This window comes from Indicator indicator, chromosome 10, assembly GCF_027791375.1.
Source record: "Indicator indicator isolate 239-I01 chromosome 10, UM_Iind_1.1, whole genome shotgun sequence".
Classification (NCBI taxonomy): domain Eukaryota; kingdom Metazoa; phylum Chordata; class Aves; order Piciformes; family Indicatoridae; genus Indicator; species Indicator indicator.
This window is the reverse complement of record NC_072019.1, coordinates 33,593,499-33,611,540: the sequence shown is the minus strand read 5'-3', so window position 1 is coordinate 33,611,540 and position 18,042 is coordinate 33,593,499. Positions and strand designations below refer to the sequence as shown.

The 18,042-nt window shown below is 45.2% G+C and overlaps 1 protein-coding gene across 1 annotated transcript in view; it reads right to left on the bottom strand.

Moving 5' to 3' along the window:
• The window catches only part of SNX7 (sorting nexin 7), a 66,267-nt gene that overhangs the window by 20,841 nt on the left and 27,384 nt on the right, over window positions 1-18,042 (bottom strand). The window contains exon 7 of the mRNA XM_054384035.1: window positions 13,081-13,167. Coding sequence (XP_054240010.1) covers window positions 13,081-13,167 — 87 coding nt within the window. The remainder of the gene's footprint in view (window positions 1-13,080; window positions 13,168-18,042) is intronic.

Here is an 18,042-nt window from a genome sequence, read left to right as displayed (position 1 = left end):
GAGAGATTGTTTTGGGAGCCAAATTTTATGGGAGCTATCTCTCCAATGGGATTGTTTAGAACTATCTTTATTTTCCTTTTTACACCCAATAGCGACTTATTTATGTTCTACTAGCTTCTGCTCAAGATATCTGAAACATTTTTGAAGGCATAGCTTGAAACTACCACATATGATCCTGTGAGCACAGTGCTAACCAGATATCAGCCCACGGGGCAGGAAGGTGGGGGGCAGAAGGGCAGACACTGCTAGGGCACAGCACTACCACATGTTGAGCATGACCTGTATCCAAAGATACTTGGCCTAATAGCCAAACTACCTGGAAAGGGAAACAGCATTTTACACTGCCTCACTTAATAAGGACAAGTGCAGGGTCCTACATCTGGGGAGGAATAACAGCAGGCACCAGGACAGGTTAGAGGCTGCCCTGCTGGAAAACAGTTCCACAGACCTTGGAGTGCTGGTGGGCAGCAAGTTCTGCATGGGACAAAATGTGCTCTTGTGGCCAAGAGAGCCAATGAGATCCTGGGATGTATCAAGAAAGGTGTGTCCAGCAGGGCTAGGGAGGTTCTTCTACCTCTCTACTCTGTCCTGCTGACACCACACTTGGAATACTGTGTCCAGTTTTGGGCTCCTCTGGTCAAGAGAGACAGAGAACTGCTGGAGAGAGTCCAAGGGAGAGCAACCAGGATGCTGAAGGGACTTGAGCATCTCCCCTGTGAAGAGAGACTGAGAGCCCTGGGGCTGTTTAGTCTGGAGAAGAGAAGACTGAGGGGATCTGATCAATGTCTATCAATATCTGAGGGGTGGGTGTCAAGTGGAGGGGGCCAGGCTCTTTTGGGTGGTGCACAGTGATAAGACAAGGAGCAATGGGTTCAAACTAGAACATAGAAGATTTCACCACAACATGAGGAGAAACTTCTTTCCAGTGAGGGTGACAGAGCCCTGGAACAGGCTGCTCAGAGAGGTTGTGGAGTCTCCTTCTCTGGAGAGTTTCAAAACCCACCTGGATTCATTCCTGTGCAGACTACCCTAAGTGATCCTGCTCTGGCAGGGGGGTTGGACCTGATGATCTGTGATGGTTTGAAACTGTCTTTTTAATTTTTCCTTGCAAAGTTCAAAACAGAGAAAGTGAAAGAATGTAAATAAGTCACTATTGGGTGTAAGAAAGCAAATTAACGATTGTTCTAAACACTTCCATTGGATAGATAGAAATGTTTAAGAACTATTACCCAAAACAAAGCAGGCATTCGGCACATTCTGCGTTCGGCAGTGGGGGCAGTTGCTGGGCTGTCTGGCTGCTGTTTCTTCTTCTTCTCTTCTGGCTGAAGATAACACGTACTGACCTTGGCAGCTAAGTTAACAACCTTCTGTTCTAACTAAACTCTGCTTCTCTGTCCAGGGGGGTCTGGGGGGGAAGCTCCTGGGAGAGGGAGGCCCCTTTGGGAGGGTCCCCTTGGGGGGAAGCAAAGGGAGATCGGTTGTGCTTTTTCTGTTGATTGTATATATTTGTGAATGTTGTGAATTTTGTATATTTGTACATATTCATTGCATTTCATCTGCTTGTAAATACAGCTTTTCATTTGCTTCCAGACTGAGCTAGCCTGGTTGTTGTTGGTGGGGGGGGAATTTCAGCTCACACCGACACACTTTTTATTTTTGGCGCCCAACGTGGGGCTCGGTTGCTTGTTTGATTTATTTCTGCTCAGATTAGGAAGCAAAAATGAAGCTGTTTTGGATTTTGAGTAATTTTATTTCCTCTGTTATCAGTGTGATTGTTTACAGATGGGCCATTTCTTGCATGATAGACAAGATTGTGAGATATGTGGCATATAAGTCGTTTCTTTTGGTTAAGAACAAGTTACTGAATGTTGGTGAATTCTGTTATGGTCTTATTGGGCTAAGAAGCTATGGTAACTCAACTATGGATCTGCTAGCAGACACATATGAGTTTGTTACTCCTCTTACAACTACAGAGGGTCTTTGTAACCAGTGGTACCCTAGATATCTTGTACTAGCCTTAATCTTAATTTTGTTGCTTCTTGGAATAATCATATGGCTACTGATAGCACTGTATCAAGAAAGACATAAGGCTACTTGCTCTTCCAACTCTGCTGTGAATGTGAAAACCAAGCCAGTAAATTTGGTGGCCACTGTAACCAGAAAGCGTAAAGGAGCTGCAGGAGGAGATGCAGATGCTGCAGGAGATGGTGCAGATGGAGATGAGGGTCCTTCTACTCAGGGTCCCTCTCTTAAGAAAGATCCTTCTGATGAGGAAGAGAGGGTTAGCCTTAAAACTCTGGTAGACCTCTTGAGACCCCACATGGATGATGGAGATGTAGGTCAGGATGTAGACCCTAGTAGATTAGCAACTGCTGGTAGTGCCTCTGAACTCAAAGAAATTCAACGGAGGATTAAAATAGGATTATGGGGACAGCGACCTCAGGATGATGATGATGATGATGAGGATGAGGATGACATACAGTCAGCTAATGCACCCAGACAGGAAATTAGACATGTGAGGAAGGATTACATCAGAGGAGATAATGAGCCAGTCCTGTCTTGGCTAGCTAGGTGTTTTGATATGGGAGCCCCAGCATTGGTGGTAGGTGACAAGTCGGCCTCTCAGTTGGGGATGCTCTCAAAGGATACAGGCATAGACAGGCATCTAGGCAAGTGCATTGGTAAAGTTTCTCTGTGGGCACGCCTCCTACTGGCAGTCTCGCTGAGGTACCCCAGCAGAGATGATTTACCATGGAACCCTAAGCCTTGGACCACAATAGCTGAGGGAATCAAGCGTCTGAGAGAGTTTGCTGTGAGAGAAGTAATGTATGGAGATCATAAGACTCTGAATCCTGATGAAATTCCTGTTGGAACAGGCCTTGCCAAAAAGCTCATTAAGCTTGCTCCTCCTAATTATGCTACTATTCTGGCAAGCAGGATTGTGGCAAGAAATTATGGTGGAGTGCCTCCCACTGTTGGCTATTTCACTGACCAAATGAGGCAATTGGAGGATAGTCTTGCACGTACTTCTTTGGTTTCAGCCATTGAAACTCTGTCTGGAAAGATGGAGAATTGCATGAAAGAGCTGAAGGAGGAACTTAAAACCTCCATATCCAACTTGATGAAGGGGGATGATTCTAATTCCTCTTCCTCCAGATGGATACAAGTTTCAGCTGTTAGGAACAGACGTGCTCCAAGAAGGCCATTCCAGAATAGGTCAAACCAAAACAGACAGCAGAGGCAATCACGTGGCAGTATCTGGATAACTCTGCGTGATCAGTTTGGTGAGAACATGAACAGATGGGATGGTCAACCAACTTCTGATCTTTTCAAGAGGTTACGGGAGCTGCAGAGGGGCAGATCCCGAGGTAGCAATACCAGGAGGGTAGCTGTCGCTTCCTCAGTTTCCCAGAACAACTCTGATAGCTCCAACAGTGATCCTAATTCTGGTGCTGGACGTTGTGCCAGCTGTACATGTGGAGGTAATCCCCACCATTAGGGGTGCCCTGCCTTCCGCCAGGGGGAGGTAAGGGATAATGGAGATAACAGAATCTATTGGGATGTGTACATCCAGTGGCCTGGCACTTCAAAATTTCAGAAGTACAGGGCCTTGGTTGACACAGGAGCTCAGTGCACCATAATACCATCATATTATCAAGGGGGAGAATCTATAACTATTCAGGGAGTCACTGGTGGATCTCAAGAGTTGTTTAAGATAGAGGTTGATATAAGTTTAACTGGGAAGCAGTGGAAGAAACATACTATTGTAACAGGTCCTAATGCACCTTGTATTTTGGGAATTGACTTTCTGAGAGAAGGGCGTTTTAAAGACCCTAAGGGTTACAAATGGGCTTTTGGAATAGCAACTGTAGAAACTGATGGAGGAAAATTGAAGTTGTCCATTAGACCTGAGCTTTCAGATGAATCTGCAGTTGTGGGACAACATGAGATAGAGGATGTAAAGCTGCCGGTTGCTTCTCAAACCGTGCATCACAGACAATACAGAACCAACCGTGACTCTTTGGTGCCCATTCAAAACTTGATTCGTCAGCTGGAGAGTCAGAAGGTCATCAGCAAAACTCATTCACCTTTCAACAGTCCAATCTGGCCTGTGAGAAAGCAGAATGGAGAGTGGCGTCTGACAGTTGATTTCCGTGCCTTGAATGAAGTAACTCCACCCATGAGTGCAGCTGTGCCAGACATGATGGAGCTCCAATATGAGCTGGAATCCAAGCAGGCCAAATGGTATGCTACCATAGACATTGCTAATGCTTTCTTCTCTATTCCCATAGCAGAGGAATGCAGGCCTCAGTTTGCTTTCACCTGGAGAGGCATTCAGTACACATTCAATCGTTTGCCCCAGGGGTGGATTCACAGTTCAACCATCTGCCATGCAGTGATCCATGATGCTTTGGAGAAAGGTGGAGCTCCAGAACACATTCAGTTCATCGATGACATCATCGTCTGGGGTGAGACTGCTGAAGAAGTCTTCGAGAAAGGTAATAAAATCCTTGACATTCTCTTGCAAGCTGGTTTCGCTATCAAGCGAGACAAGGTGAAAGGACCTGCCAGAGAAATCCAGTTTCTGGGAGTGCGGTGGCAAGACGGTCGCCGTCACATCCCAATGGATGTGATAAACAGAGTCTCCACCATGGCAAATCCCACCAACAAGAAAGAAACTCTGCGTTTCTTAGGCATAGTGGGATTTTGGAGACTGCACATTCCTGGATACAGTCAGATTGTGAAACCTCTCTATGATGTGACTCGAAAGAGAAACAGTTTCCAATGGGGTCCTGAGCAACAAGCAGCCTTTGACCAGATAAAGCGAGAGGTAGTCCAAGCGATGGGTCTGGGACCTGTCCGAGCTGGTCCAGACATTAAGAACATTCTGTACACGGCCGCGAGTGACAATGGTCCAACCTGGTGCTTATGGCAAAGAGCTCCAGGGGAGACACGAGGACGTCCTCTTGGTTTCTGGGGTCGTGGCTACAGAGGCTCAGAGGCAAACTACACTCCAGCAGAGAAAGAGATTTTAGCTGCTTATGAAGGAGTGAAAGCTGCTTCTGAAGTGATTGGAACTGAGTCACAACTTCTTCTAGCTCCTAGATTGCCAGTTCTGAATTGGATGTTCAAAGGCAAAGGTTCTTCACCACATCATGCAACAGATGCTACCTGGTCTAAGTGGATGGCTCTGATAACACAGCGAGCTCGAATGGGAAATCTCGAAAGGCCTGGTTTGGTGGAGGTGATCACAAACTGGCCAGAAGGCACAAGCTGTGCTAAACCTCCAGAGGAGAGAGTAACTCGTGCTGAGGAAGCTCCTCCTTACAGTGATCTGTCTGATGATGACAAGGGATACGCTTTGTTCACAGACGGTTCCTGTCGTCTTGTTGGGAACAAACGGAGATGGAAATCTGCAGTGTGGAGCCCAACGCGCAGAGTTGCAGAAGCGAGAGATGGAGAAGGAGAATCCAGTCAATTTGCAGAGGTAAAAGCTGTCCAGCTAGCTCTTAACGTAGCTGAACGTGAGAGATGGCCAAAGCTTTATCTCTACACCGACTCGTGGATGGTAGCCAATGCCTTGTGGGGTTGGCTGAAAGACTGGAAGAAGAATGGCTGGCAGAGAAAAGGAAAGCCAATCTGGGCTGCAGATCTGTGGCAAGACATTGCTGCTCGCATTGAGAGAATCCCAGTGAGAGTGAGACACATCGATGCTCACATTCCTAAGAGCAAAGCTACAGAGGAACAACAACACAACCATCAGGCAGATCTAGCTGCAAGAGTTTCCCAGGTGGACACAAACTCTGATCCTGATCCTGATCTTGATTGGAAACACCGAGGTGAGCTGTTCTTAGCTCGGTGGGCCCATGACTCGTCAGGACATCAAGGCAGAGATGCAACCTACCGATGGGCTCGTGACAGATCCATTGACATTTCCCTGGATGCTATCACACAAGTCATCCATGACTGTGACATTTGTGCTGCTATTAAGCAGGCAAAGCGGATCAAGCCCTTGTGGTACGGTGACCGATGGTCCAAGTACAAGTATGGTGAAGCCTGGCAGATTGACTACATCACTCTACCTCGTTCTCGATCTGGTAAGCAGTATGTGCTGACTATGGTAGAGGCAAGCACTGGATGGCTGGAAACTTATCCAGTTCCTCATGCAACTGCACGTAACACCATTCTTGGCCTGGAGAGACAAATCCTGTGGAGACACGGAACTCCAGAGAGGATTGAGTCAGACAACGGAACTCACTTCAAGAACAATCTTGTAAAAAACTGGGCCAAAGAGCACGGCATCGAGTGGATATTCCACATTCCCTACTATGCACCAGCTGCAGGGAAGATCGAACGCTACAACGGTTTGCTGAAAACCACTCTCAAAGCCATGGGGGGTGGATCTTTGAAAAACTGGGAGAAACATTTAGCACAAGCAACCTGGTTGGTGAATAGTAGAGGTTCAGTGAATCGAGCTGGACCTGCCCAGTCAGATTTGTTGCGAAAGGAAGAAGGTGATAGAGTTCCTGTTATCAGAGAAAAGAATCTGTTAGGCAAAACTGTTTGGGTATTTTCTCCTTCAGGAGAGGCCAAACCTGTCCGAGGGGTGGTTTCTGCTGAAGGTCCTGGTCACACCTATTGGGTGATGCAAGAAAATGGTGAAATTCAGTGTATTCCACAAAGAAATCTAACTTTGGCTGAGAGAGGTTAAATTCAGAGTGTTGCGCAGATACAGCATCGCGCCCAAGAGGAGAGTCCATGAGATCTACGGTGCACGAACCCTGAGAGCCCTGAGTCACCTGAGAGTCCCTGTTCCTTTCTTCGCTCCATCTGTGAGGAAACAAATTGTTTGCTGTTTTTCCTGTGATTTGGCTCTTTTGAATCATCTACATCTGAGATAGCCGGAATGGACTATGGTCTTTATTCACCTATTGTTGTAGATATTATTATAGATTAGATAAATGATAGTAGCAGCCAATGGAATTGTTTAGAAGGGGTGGACTGTGATGGTTTGAAACTGTCTTTTTAATTTTTCCTTGCAAAGTTCAAAACAGAGAAAGTGAAAGAATGTAAATAAGTCACTATTGGGTGTAAGAAAGCAAATTAACGATTGTTCTAAACACTTCCATTGGATAGATAGAAATGTTTAAGAACTATTACCCAAAACAAAGCAGGCATTCGGCACATTCTGCGTTCGGCAGTGGGGGCAGTTGCTGGGCTGTCTGGCTGCTGTTTCTTCTTCTTCTCTTCTGGCTGAAGATAACACGTACTGACCTTGGCAGCTAAGTTAACAACCTTCTGTTCTAACTAAACTCTGCTTCTCTGTCCAGGGGGGTCTGGGGGGGAAGCTCCTGGGAGAGGGAGGCCCCTTTGGGAGGGTCCCCTTGGGGGGAAGCAAAGGGAGATCGGTTGTGCTTTTTCTGTTGATTGTATATATTTGTGAATGTTGTGAATTTTGTATATTTGTACATATTCATTGCATTTCATCTGCTTGTAAATACAGCTTTTCATTTGCTTCCAGACTGAGCTAGCCTGGTTGTTGTTGGTGGGGGGGGAATTTCAGCTCACACCGACACATGATCTCTGGAGGTCCTTTCCTTTTCTGTGAGTCTGTGATACTATGCAAAACAGCATGCTCCATGAACTAATCCAACTACAGCTTGGTGATGCCAATCTTTTTTAGCCTGGAGTGAAAACATGAGATATATTCAGAATATGATAGACTCAGCATTTCATCTCTTTCCTGCTCAGCTTCAAGCCTGAACACTAACATCCTTAAGATAGCATTTAATGCTTATCTGGTTCTGTCAGAGCACATTATGCTAATCTTGTGTCAGAATTACTACTAGAACTAGTGGCAGTACCAGAGCTGTTAATGACTCCCAGACCACAGAGGGATGCAGTAGCATGGCTGTGTATGCCTTCAGAATGGAGTGATGCAGCCAGACCCTGGAGTCAGAGCTCTGGGGGTAAGAAATGTCTAGATAAGCAGGAGGACACCAAGTCTTCCCAAGTATCTCTCTCAAAGCTCTCATCCAGAATCAGTCTCCAAACCTTCCATACCCCGAACAACTGCCTTCTTCATGGACTCCTACTCCTACAAAGTTGGCTTTGGCTCTTTAGCACTACAAGTAGTAGCAGCACTACAAGCAACGTTCCAAAACTTGGTGCCAGAAGCAGAAGTCCAGAAAATGTTTGTGTTTTTTTTGTGTGGGGTTTTTTTTGTTGTTTTGTTTTGCTTTGTTTTGTTTTGTTTTGTTTTTTTTCCCAGCCAGTGAGCCTGACATCTCTGTGGTGGGTTGAAATTACCCCCAAAATAAAATTTGCCAGATCAGCTCAGTTGGAAAGCAAATGGAGCTCTATTTACAAGCAAAAATAATATATAGAAATATGAAATGCAATTAATCTGTACCAAATATATAATATTTACAGGTATTTACAATTTAGAAACAACACAAGAGCATCCCTGGACAAAACCAGGGGGTTACCAACATCTTTCTCCTCATCTCCCCCTTTTCCCCTGTACAAGGGACAAGAGAAAGAGAAGAGCAGAGAGTAGTTTGTTAATACTCAGCCACAGCAAGAATGCAGCCAAGGTCAGCAATAGCCAAGCAAAAGCCATCAACTGGTATCTGCTGGAGGGAAGAAGCTGAAAAGAGAAAGATTTTTGTTTATCCAACTAACTTTATGTTAGTAATCAGACCAATGCCATTATTCAGACCTTATCCTGATTTTCCCTTTTACATCCAATGGTGAATTTATTTACAATCTCAATCTGTGCAAAATTTTCCTAGGCATCATCCTAAAACCACCACACATCTCCTAAGGTTTAATTTGCCATTCCAGCCTATTTCAGCTGCACTGACCTCAGGATTGTTTTGCATTCTCCTGGTTGTTACCTCATTTAATATTTGCTGTGACCCATGCTGAAGATCTCCCAGTCTTTTATCAGCTCTCAAGTCAGCTCTGAGATTCCTTATCTACAGTGGAAGTGTACTTCAAATGCGATTAAAGTTTGTGCCACTCATTGTCAGCAGAATTTCTGGCTACTGGATCTCACTGACAAGTTCAGTCTGACATCTGTGAGACCATTAGAAGCTACCTGAGTTCTACTGAGGATCAAAAATAAGCAAATACAGCCAAAGGCAGTGTTTGCCACCAATTCCAGCAACAGCACCTGTCTTATGACCACCTTGCATTCTGAAACCAGTCTGATTAGAAATGTCAGCAAAATATTTCAACACATAATAAAAATTAAGATATAATTTTAAAAACTGATCAAGGAAACAGTTAAAAGGTAAAAATGGTTGAAACCAGCAGTACACCATTACAGATCACAGGATGTTAGGGGTTGGAAGGGAACTCTGGAGATCTTCCAGTCCAACTCCCCTGCCAGAGCAGGACCACAGAATCCAGCACAGGTCACACAGGAACACATCCAGACAGGGCTGCAAAGGCTCCAGAGAAGGAGACTCCACAACCTCTCTGGGAAGCCTGCTCCAGTGCCCTGGGACCCTCACAGTGAAGAAGTTCCTCCTCATGTTGAGGTGGAACCTCCTGTGCTGGAGTTTATATCCACTGCCACTTGTCCTATCCCAGGGTGCAACTGAGCAGAGCCTGTCCCCTCCCTCTTGACCCCCAGCCCTCAGATATTGATAGACATTGATCAGATCCCCTATCAGTCTTCTCCTCTCCAGACTGCACAGCCCCAGGGCTCTCAGCCTCTCCTCACCAGGCAGTGCTCCAATCTCTTCAGCATCCTTGTAGCCCTCCCTTGGACTCTCTCCAGCAGATCCCTGTCCCTCTTGAACTGGGGAGCCCAGAACTGGATGCAATATTCCAGGTGAGGTCTCAGCAGGGCAGAGTCGAGGGGAGGAGAACCTCTCTTGGCCATTTTCTGTGGCCAAGCTTTCATTAATAGCAAAAGCCTTCAATTTCTAATTAAGAAAAAGTCTTCAGAGTACAGCTGCCACTCAATTAGAGAACACAGGATCTGATGATCTGATTAATCTAACAGACATCTGCTTTACTGCTCTGAGAGAAATCAGGCTCTCAGAAATGGGTCGTTTTAAATCAGTAAGAAAAAGAGGGATTGGAAAGATAATGCCAAGGCAGGAGGACAGGGCTCTGGGCAACCTGATCTAGTTGAATATGTCCTGCTGACTGCAGAGGGGGGGACTGGATGACCTTTGGAGGTCCCTTCCAACTCAGACCATTCTGTGATTCTATGATTCTATAACTAGTTGCATACAACTGACTTTTGCAATGATGCACAGCACTCCTATCTGCCAGAATAAATTCTCAGAATCATAGAATAGTTAGAAGGGATCCAGGATCCTTCTTCATATATACTGTACTTACATGCAATGCAACTAATGCATGCTGCAGGCACTCAAAGAATCATAGACTGGCCAGAAAGGACCTCCAAAGCTCATCCAGCCTGATCTCCCTGCACTCAGCAGGGACATCCCCAACTAGATCAGGTTGCCCACAGCCCTGTCCAGCCTCACCTTCAGTATCTCCAGGGAAGGAGCCTCAACCACCTCCCTGGGCAACCTGTTCCAGTGTTCCACCCTCATGGTGCAGAACTTGTTCCTCACATCCAATCTCAATCTGCTCTGCTCTACTTTGAAGCCATTGTCCCTCATCCTGTCCCTGCAGGCCTTTGCAAACAGTCTCTCTGCAGCCTTCCTGTAGCCCCCTTCAGGTACTGGCAGATTGCTATTAGGTCTCCCCAGAGCCTTCTCTTCTCCAGGCTGAACACCCCCAGCTCCCTTAGCCTGTCCTCATAGCAGAGCTGCTCCAACCCCCTGAGCATTTTCATGGCTCTCCTCTGGACCCTCTCCATCAGGTCCATGTCCTTCCTATACTGAGGGCTCCAGACCTGTACACATACTCCAGGTGAGGTCTCACCAGAGCACAGTGGCAGAATCACCTCTCTGGCTCTGCTGACAACACAGCATTTGATGCAGCCCAGGCTGCCACTGGCCTTCAGTGCTGCAAGCTCACCCTGCCTGCTCCTGTCCAGCTTCTCATCCATCAGCACCCTCAAGTCCTTTTCCTCAGGGCTGCTTTCTATCCCCTCCTCCCCCAGTCTGTATTGATAGTGAGGATTGTTCTGGCCCAGATGCAGGACCCTGCACTTGCTCTTGTTGAACCTCATGAGGTTCACCTGGGCACCACCTCTGCAGCTTGTCCAGGTCCCTCTGGATGCCCTCCTGTCCCTCTGGTGTATCAACAGCACCACTCAGCTTGGTGTCATCTGCACACTGCTGATGGTGCACTTGATCCCAGTGTCTGTAGCATTGATAAAAAAATTGAACAGCACAGGTGGCACAGGCTGCTGGGGACATGGGTAGGATACAGGAGGAGCCAGCCTTGGGTCTTTCTGTACCCACAGAAGGTAGCATGGGAATACAGTGGTCTGCAGCCAGCAGAGGACTCACACTGCCCCAAGCCCAGCCTAGGGACCTTCTCCAAGTTAACCATCCTCCCTGCATTTTATATGAGCTTCAAACTTTACAGGTAAAGACAAATGACAGGAGAAGCAGCAAAGGAACAAGAAGAGTTTAGAGAGCTCCAAGGCAGTGAAGTGAGAGGACAATATAAGGTGTAAGCATACCAAATTTGTGCTTCAGGGGGAAAAACCCAAACAAACAACAGAGGCTTACAACTTGCTGTCCCACTGCAGAACACAGAGGCAAACAACTGGAAAATACACTCCAGCCATTGTTGATATCACAGTGGTAATAGATACATACATTTATTCAGCTCAGTGACAAGAAATCATATAAAATGATGCATTTCAAGTGCTGAAAGCTATCTAAACAGCTCATCTTTACATGCAAGCTAATGACAACAATCCTATTAAAAAGCATCTAAACTGCAAGGACTTTATCCTCTCCTATGGAGACAGATGAAACAGTTGGGGTTGTTCGGTCTGGAGAAGAAAAGACTCCGAGGTGACCTTCTTGTGGCCTTCCAGTATCTGAAGGGGGCTACAAGAAAGCTGGGGAGGGACTTTTGAGGGTGTCAGGGAGTGATAGGATTGGGGGGGATGGAGCAAAAATAGAAGCGGGGAGATTCAGATTGGATGTTAGGAAGAAGTTCTTCCCCAGGAGGGTGGTGAGAGACTGGAACAGGTTTCCCAGGGAGGTGGTGGAAGCCTCATCCCTGGAGGTTTTTGCAGCCAGGCTGGATGTGGCTGTGAGCAACCTGCTGTAGTGTGAGGTGTCCCTGCCCATGGCAGAGGGGTTGGAACTGGCTGATCCTTGAGGTCCCTTCCAACCCTGACAATTCTATCATTCTGCTTTGATGTACTAAACAATTACTTAGAAATTTTTATATATCATTTACACTGCACAGCCTTTTGGGTTAACACTACACTCAATGTCATTATGTAGACTTAAATGCCAATCCTCATCTCAGAAGTTTCTTTTAAGTGTCCCACTGAGCCTTGCTGATGGGTTTGGGGATGCCTGTCCCCACAGGCTACCAGTTACAGTCTGAGCCCACTAGAATGAATGAAGGGGTCATACTGGAAGTAAAAAAAAAAATATCCCTGGGTCCAACCAGATGTGACAGAAATCTAAGAGAAAAGAACCCAGAACCTTTTATTTAAGCAAGTGTAATGAACAGCTTTGTTCATTCTAATCACCTTCCACATCAATGGAGCAGCAGCTAGAGGATGTTAGGGGTTGGAAGGGACCTGTGGAGATCGTCAAGTCCAACCCCCCTGCCAGAGCAGGACCACAAGAGCACTGCAGCAAGTCTGTCTTTCTTTTAACTCCTAGTCTGGAAGTAAACAAGAGTGCTAAAAATAAGCTGCAGTGCAGTGTGTGTTGACAAAGCACAGTGGTCACCCACGATGACCTGAGCTTTGCTCCAGCAGCCTATCGACTGAAATGCTGCATCTTGCCTGCCATGCACAGCTACAAAGATAAAAGCTTTAAAGAATCATGATCAGAAATACAGAGGCACTGTCCAGGCACAAAGCATGGCTTCAGACTACCTGCTCTATTCAACCTTCTGCAGTTGAGAATGAAGCCTGCAAGATTTCAGCTTGCTGCACATACTCACCAGATCCTTTTCTGTCTTTTTATTGGCTAAAGCATCAACTCTTGAGTCAAGCTCGCCTTGGATTTGGTCTCTCCTTTTCAATACACCCTGAATAGAAAGAAAAAAAGAAACCAAACAAGAAGTAAAACTGCACCAAATTTTAGCCATCTATTCAGAAAACCATCAAGCAACTTGGCTATTTAAAAAATTAAGCAAGACCACAGAATGCTACCATTTGATAATTTTGATGTGGTAATACATGTACTTAACACCCCCTACCCCCCAAAAATCCCCAAATCATAGTTTTCAATACTTATATTTTATCTTATGTGCCTTCCAAGAGTCTCAGTAAATCTAATTGGCCATCTACAGCATCATTGCTACAGTTGTAGGAGGAAATAAATCTATAACAACAGTTTACTTAGTATCAGCTCCACTTACCATTCTAAAAGAGCAACAGGATTTTGCCAAGTCTCATGAACAAAATCGTCTTCAAGTCAGTTACAACATAAAGTGGAACAAATGACTTAAAAATGTTCTATCAGGCACTACTGAAGTTGTGACTTTCACCTGCAGTACTATTTTGGAAGTGCCAAACCTGCCAATCTATCCTAAGAATGATAGATGTTGGAACGTGGATACCTGGGATTATTTTCAGCACAGGTAATTATGTGTTACATTATTATTTTATAGCTTTTTAGATATTAATTATTTGTTATATATTATTATATATAAATGACTTACTATATATTATGGATTATATAGAAATGACTCACTATCTATTATTTAGCATACATTAATTATTCATGGTATATTAATCATTCATTATATATTAACTATATATCATACACCAAGTATTTATTAACTATTATTTATTAACTATTATTATACATTTATTATTTTTACCTATTAAAACTGTCTGACAAAGTATTGGATGTTTAGCATAAAGTCAAAAAATAATTAGAAGGGACAAGCTGGACTGTACTATGAAGAAATCTTCCATGTCCAACACTCCTTTGCTCTGTGGCCTTACAAATTTCTATTTGCCTTAGTTTCCTCCCTGGGCAACCTGTTCCAGTGTTCCACTACCCACATAGTAAAGAACTTGTTCCTAACATACAATCTAAATCTGCTCCTCTCCAGTCTGAAGCCATTGCTCTTCTCTAGCTTTGAAGACTTACAGATCTCTATTTGCCTTAGCTTCCTCCCTGGTCAACCTGTTCCAGTGTTCCACTACCCTCATAGTAAAGAACCTGTTCCTAATATCCAATCTATATCTGCCCTTCTCTAGCTTGTAGCCTTACAAATTTCTATTTGCCTTAGTTTCCTCCCTGGACAACCTGTTCCAGTGTTCCACTACCCTCATGGCAAAGAACCTGTTCCTAACACTAAGTCTAACTCTGCTCTTCTCTAGCTTGAAGCATTATAAATTTCTATTTGCCTTAGTTTCCTCCCTGGACAACCTGTTCCAGTGTTCCACTACCCTCATAGCAAAGAACTTTTTCCTAATACCCAGTCTAACTCTGCTCTTCTCTAGTTTGAAGCCATTGTTCTTCTCTAGCTTGAAGCCTTAGAATTTCTCTTTGGCCTTAGTTTCCTCATCTGTAAAAACACACTGAAGAGTACTTGTCTCACAGAAACAACTTTAGTCTAGCTTCTAATAACCAACCAGAACCAGGACATACACAGTTACAAATCTCAAAACCTTCTGCCTTGCCACACCTGCTTTTACTGCTTCACCTGCAGACACTAAAGGGATTTTCAGTATTCACCTCTAGCACAGGGCATGTTGCAACAGCACAAGGTACAAGCTGCTCCACCTTCTCCAGCTGTCTTATCTGACTGAATTCTCCTTGAAATGTTTGCTCTAATTTAACAAATACAAAGGAATCATTTAGGAGCTTAATAGTAAAGTATTTTTGTCAAAGTTTCATTCTGAACAGGTAGAAAAACAATTGATAAGCCTGACTGTGGACAATTCTGAGCAACAGACACACACTGATGCTCATACATTTCTGCTTCAATAGCTCAGAGTATCTTTTGGTTAGATAAACACAGAGAATGGTTGTCTGTGATCACAAAAGCAAAACAAGTATGTCTGGAAAAGCCTTTCTTCATATTACAAATATTTTCTCTTTTGTCATTATTTCTTTTGCCTCTGAAAACTGTTTCAGTGACTATTGGGCAATGTTATCACAAACATTCCTTAACCTGTAAGGTAAGCTACAAGGTATTTCATTATTAATGCACTACAGGTGCTGACTTGTAATGGCAAACAGAGGCACTGTGTTTTCAAAACATAGTAATAGACTTTTACAAACTTTTAGTGCAATATTTAATGGTACCCTGCCCCAAAACTCTCAAATAATTGCATGTGGAATCCTAACCAGAGTTTGTACCCTGAGGCACAGCAGTACTCTGCATTCCCCAGATTCATTCTGTGAGTTAAGAAAAAGACAGTCCAGAGAAGTAAATATTTTAGCTATGAATGCATCTTTTTTCCCCTGAGCTGAACTCCCAAGACTGGAAAATACAAGGGCTGTATTGCAGTGACCACACCTTCTGGACAGCTGCACATGATGCTGGCAGCACTGTGCAAAGGTCCCTGCCATGAGGGGTTAATTGACCACACCTCTGCAAACAGCTTTTACCAGTGTGTGACTGCCCCTGCTCTATCTTTAGCATGACCAGCAGTGTGAAAGGGAAGTGAGCTACAGGAAAAATAAAAATCCATGGCAAATGAACCACCCCATGCAGCACTACAGGCTCAGGACAGAGCAGCTGGAGAGCAGTCAGGCAGAGAGGGACCTGGGGGTACTGCTTGACAGCAGCTGAACATGAGCCAGCAGTGTGCCCAGGTGGCCAAGAAGGCCAATGGCATCCTGGCCTGCATCAGCAATAGTGTGGCCAGCAGGAGCAGGGAAGTCATTCTGCCCTGTGCTCAGCACTGGTCAGGCCACACCTTGAGTCCTGTGTCCAGCTCTGGGCTCCTCAGTTTAAGAAGGGCATTGAGATGCTGGAAGGTGTCCAGAGAAGGGCAACAAGGCTGGGGAGGGGTCTGAAGCACAGCCCTGTGAGGAGAGGCTGAGGGAGCTGGGGGTGTTTAGCCTGGAGAAGAGGAGGATCAGGGGAGACCTCATTGCTGTCTACAACTACCTGAAGAGAAAGTTGTAGCCAGGTGGGGGTTGGTCTCTTCTCCCAGGCAACCAGTGACAGAACAAGAGGACACAGTCTCAAGCTGTGCCAGGGGAAGTTTAGGCTTGAGGCGAGGAGAAAGCTCTTCACAGAAAGAGTGATCTGCCCTTGGAATGTGCTGCCCAGGGAGGTGGTGGAGTCACCATCCCTGGAGGTGTTAAAAAAAAGCTTGGATGTGGAGCCATGGTTTAGTTGTCACGAGGTATAAGGTATTAGGTAACAGATCAGACTTGATGATCTCTCAGGTCTTTTCCAACCTGGTTGATTCTGTGATTCTGTGATTCTGAAATGGTTGTAGAAAAGGAATGAGCTCCTGGAGGAAGCTTTGCCCCCAGACAGGATTTCATGGCAGCCTAATGCTGTGTTGCAAACATCCAAGCATCAAGAATACTGCAGGGAGGGCAAAAATAAATAATTAAAGGAGCAACAGCAACTTCTGATACGTGTATGAAGAGCCAGGTAGTCAGTCTGGGGTTTGTCCACAGAAACCTCTGTGCTCTGGACAAAAAAGAGAACCACCTGAGGTGAGCTCATGTAGCAGTTTTAGGCTGATGCCTAGGAAATTTTCCACATCTTTTGAGTGGAAAGTGATAGAATGTAAATAAATTACCATTGGATGTAAAGTGAAAATTATGATAAGGTCTAAATAATCCCATGGGTCTGATAACTAACACAAAGTTAGTTGTATAAATTAACTTCTTCTCTTCCTTGGCTTCTTCACTCTGGCAGATACTAGTTGGTTACTTCTGTTTGGCTGTTGCTGACCTTGGGCTGCATTTCTTTGTTGTGACTAACAAGACACTCTCTGCTTTTCTCTTTTTCCCTTGTACAGGGGGAGACAGAAGGGAGCTAACAGATTACAGACTGAGAGAGTTGGGGCTGTTCAGTCTGGAGAAGAGAAGGCTCCAAGGTGACCTTCTTGTGGCCTTCCAGTATCTGAAGGGGGCTACAAGAAAGCTGGGGAGGGACTTTTTAGGCTATCAGGTAGTGACAGGACTGGGGGGAATGGAATAAAGCTGGAAGTGGGGAGATTCAGACTGGAGGTGAGGAAGAAGTTCTTCCCCATGAGAGTGGTGAGAGCCTGGAATGGGTTGTCCAGGGAGGTGGTTGAGGCCCCATCCCTGGAGGTGTTTGCAGCCAGGCTGGATGAGGCTGTGGCCAGCCTGCTGTAGTGTGAGGTGTCCCTGCCCATGGCAGGGGTGTTGGAACTGGATGATCCTTGTGGTCCCTTCCAACCCTGACTGATTCTATGATTCTAACCATGTAAGCCCTGGTTTTGTCCAGGTGGGTTTTCTTGAGTTGTTTATAAGTTGTAACTATTATACAAAAATATGTATAATTTGTACATATTCATTGCATTTCATATCTCTAGAGTTTAGTTTTCCTTGTAAATAGAGCTTCATTTGCTTCCAACTGAGCTGGTCTGGCAAATTTTATTTTTGGGGGGTTATTCTCCAAATTAGTTGGGGGTTAGTTTTAACCCACCCCAGCTGGGCTGCAAACTAGAAGACAAGGGGCAGGCAACATCTTTTCAGCAGCATGAAGGCTAGGGGCAACAGACAGAAATTCTGAAGCATCAGTGAGGAAGTGGGGCAGAGAAAGCAGACCTGCAATGGCTAGGATGGCCTCTCCTTGCAGCAAGAGCCCACCACCATCTACCTGCAGGTACATGTGAGCTGCAGGAGGCTTTGCACGGCCCCTCTTTTGCTGAAGCTTGTTTGAAAGACAGCAGTCACTGCTTCAGTAATTCTTAACCTCTCAGTAGCTAAGTCTGAGTGAGAAACTGGC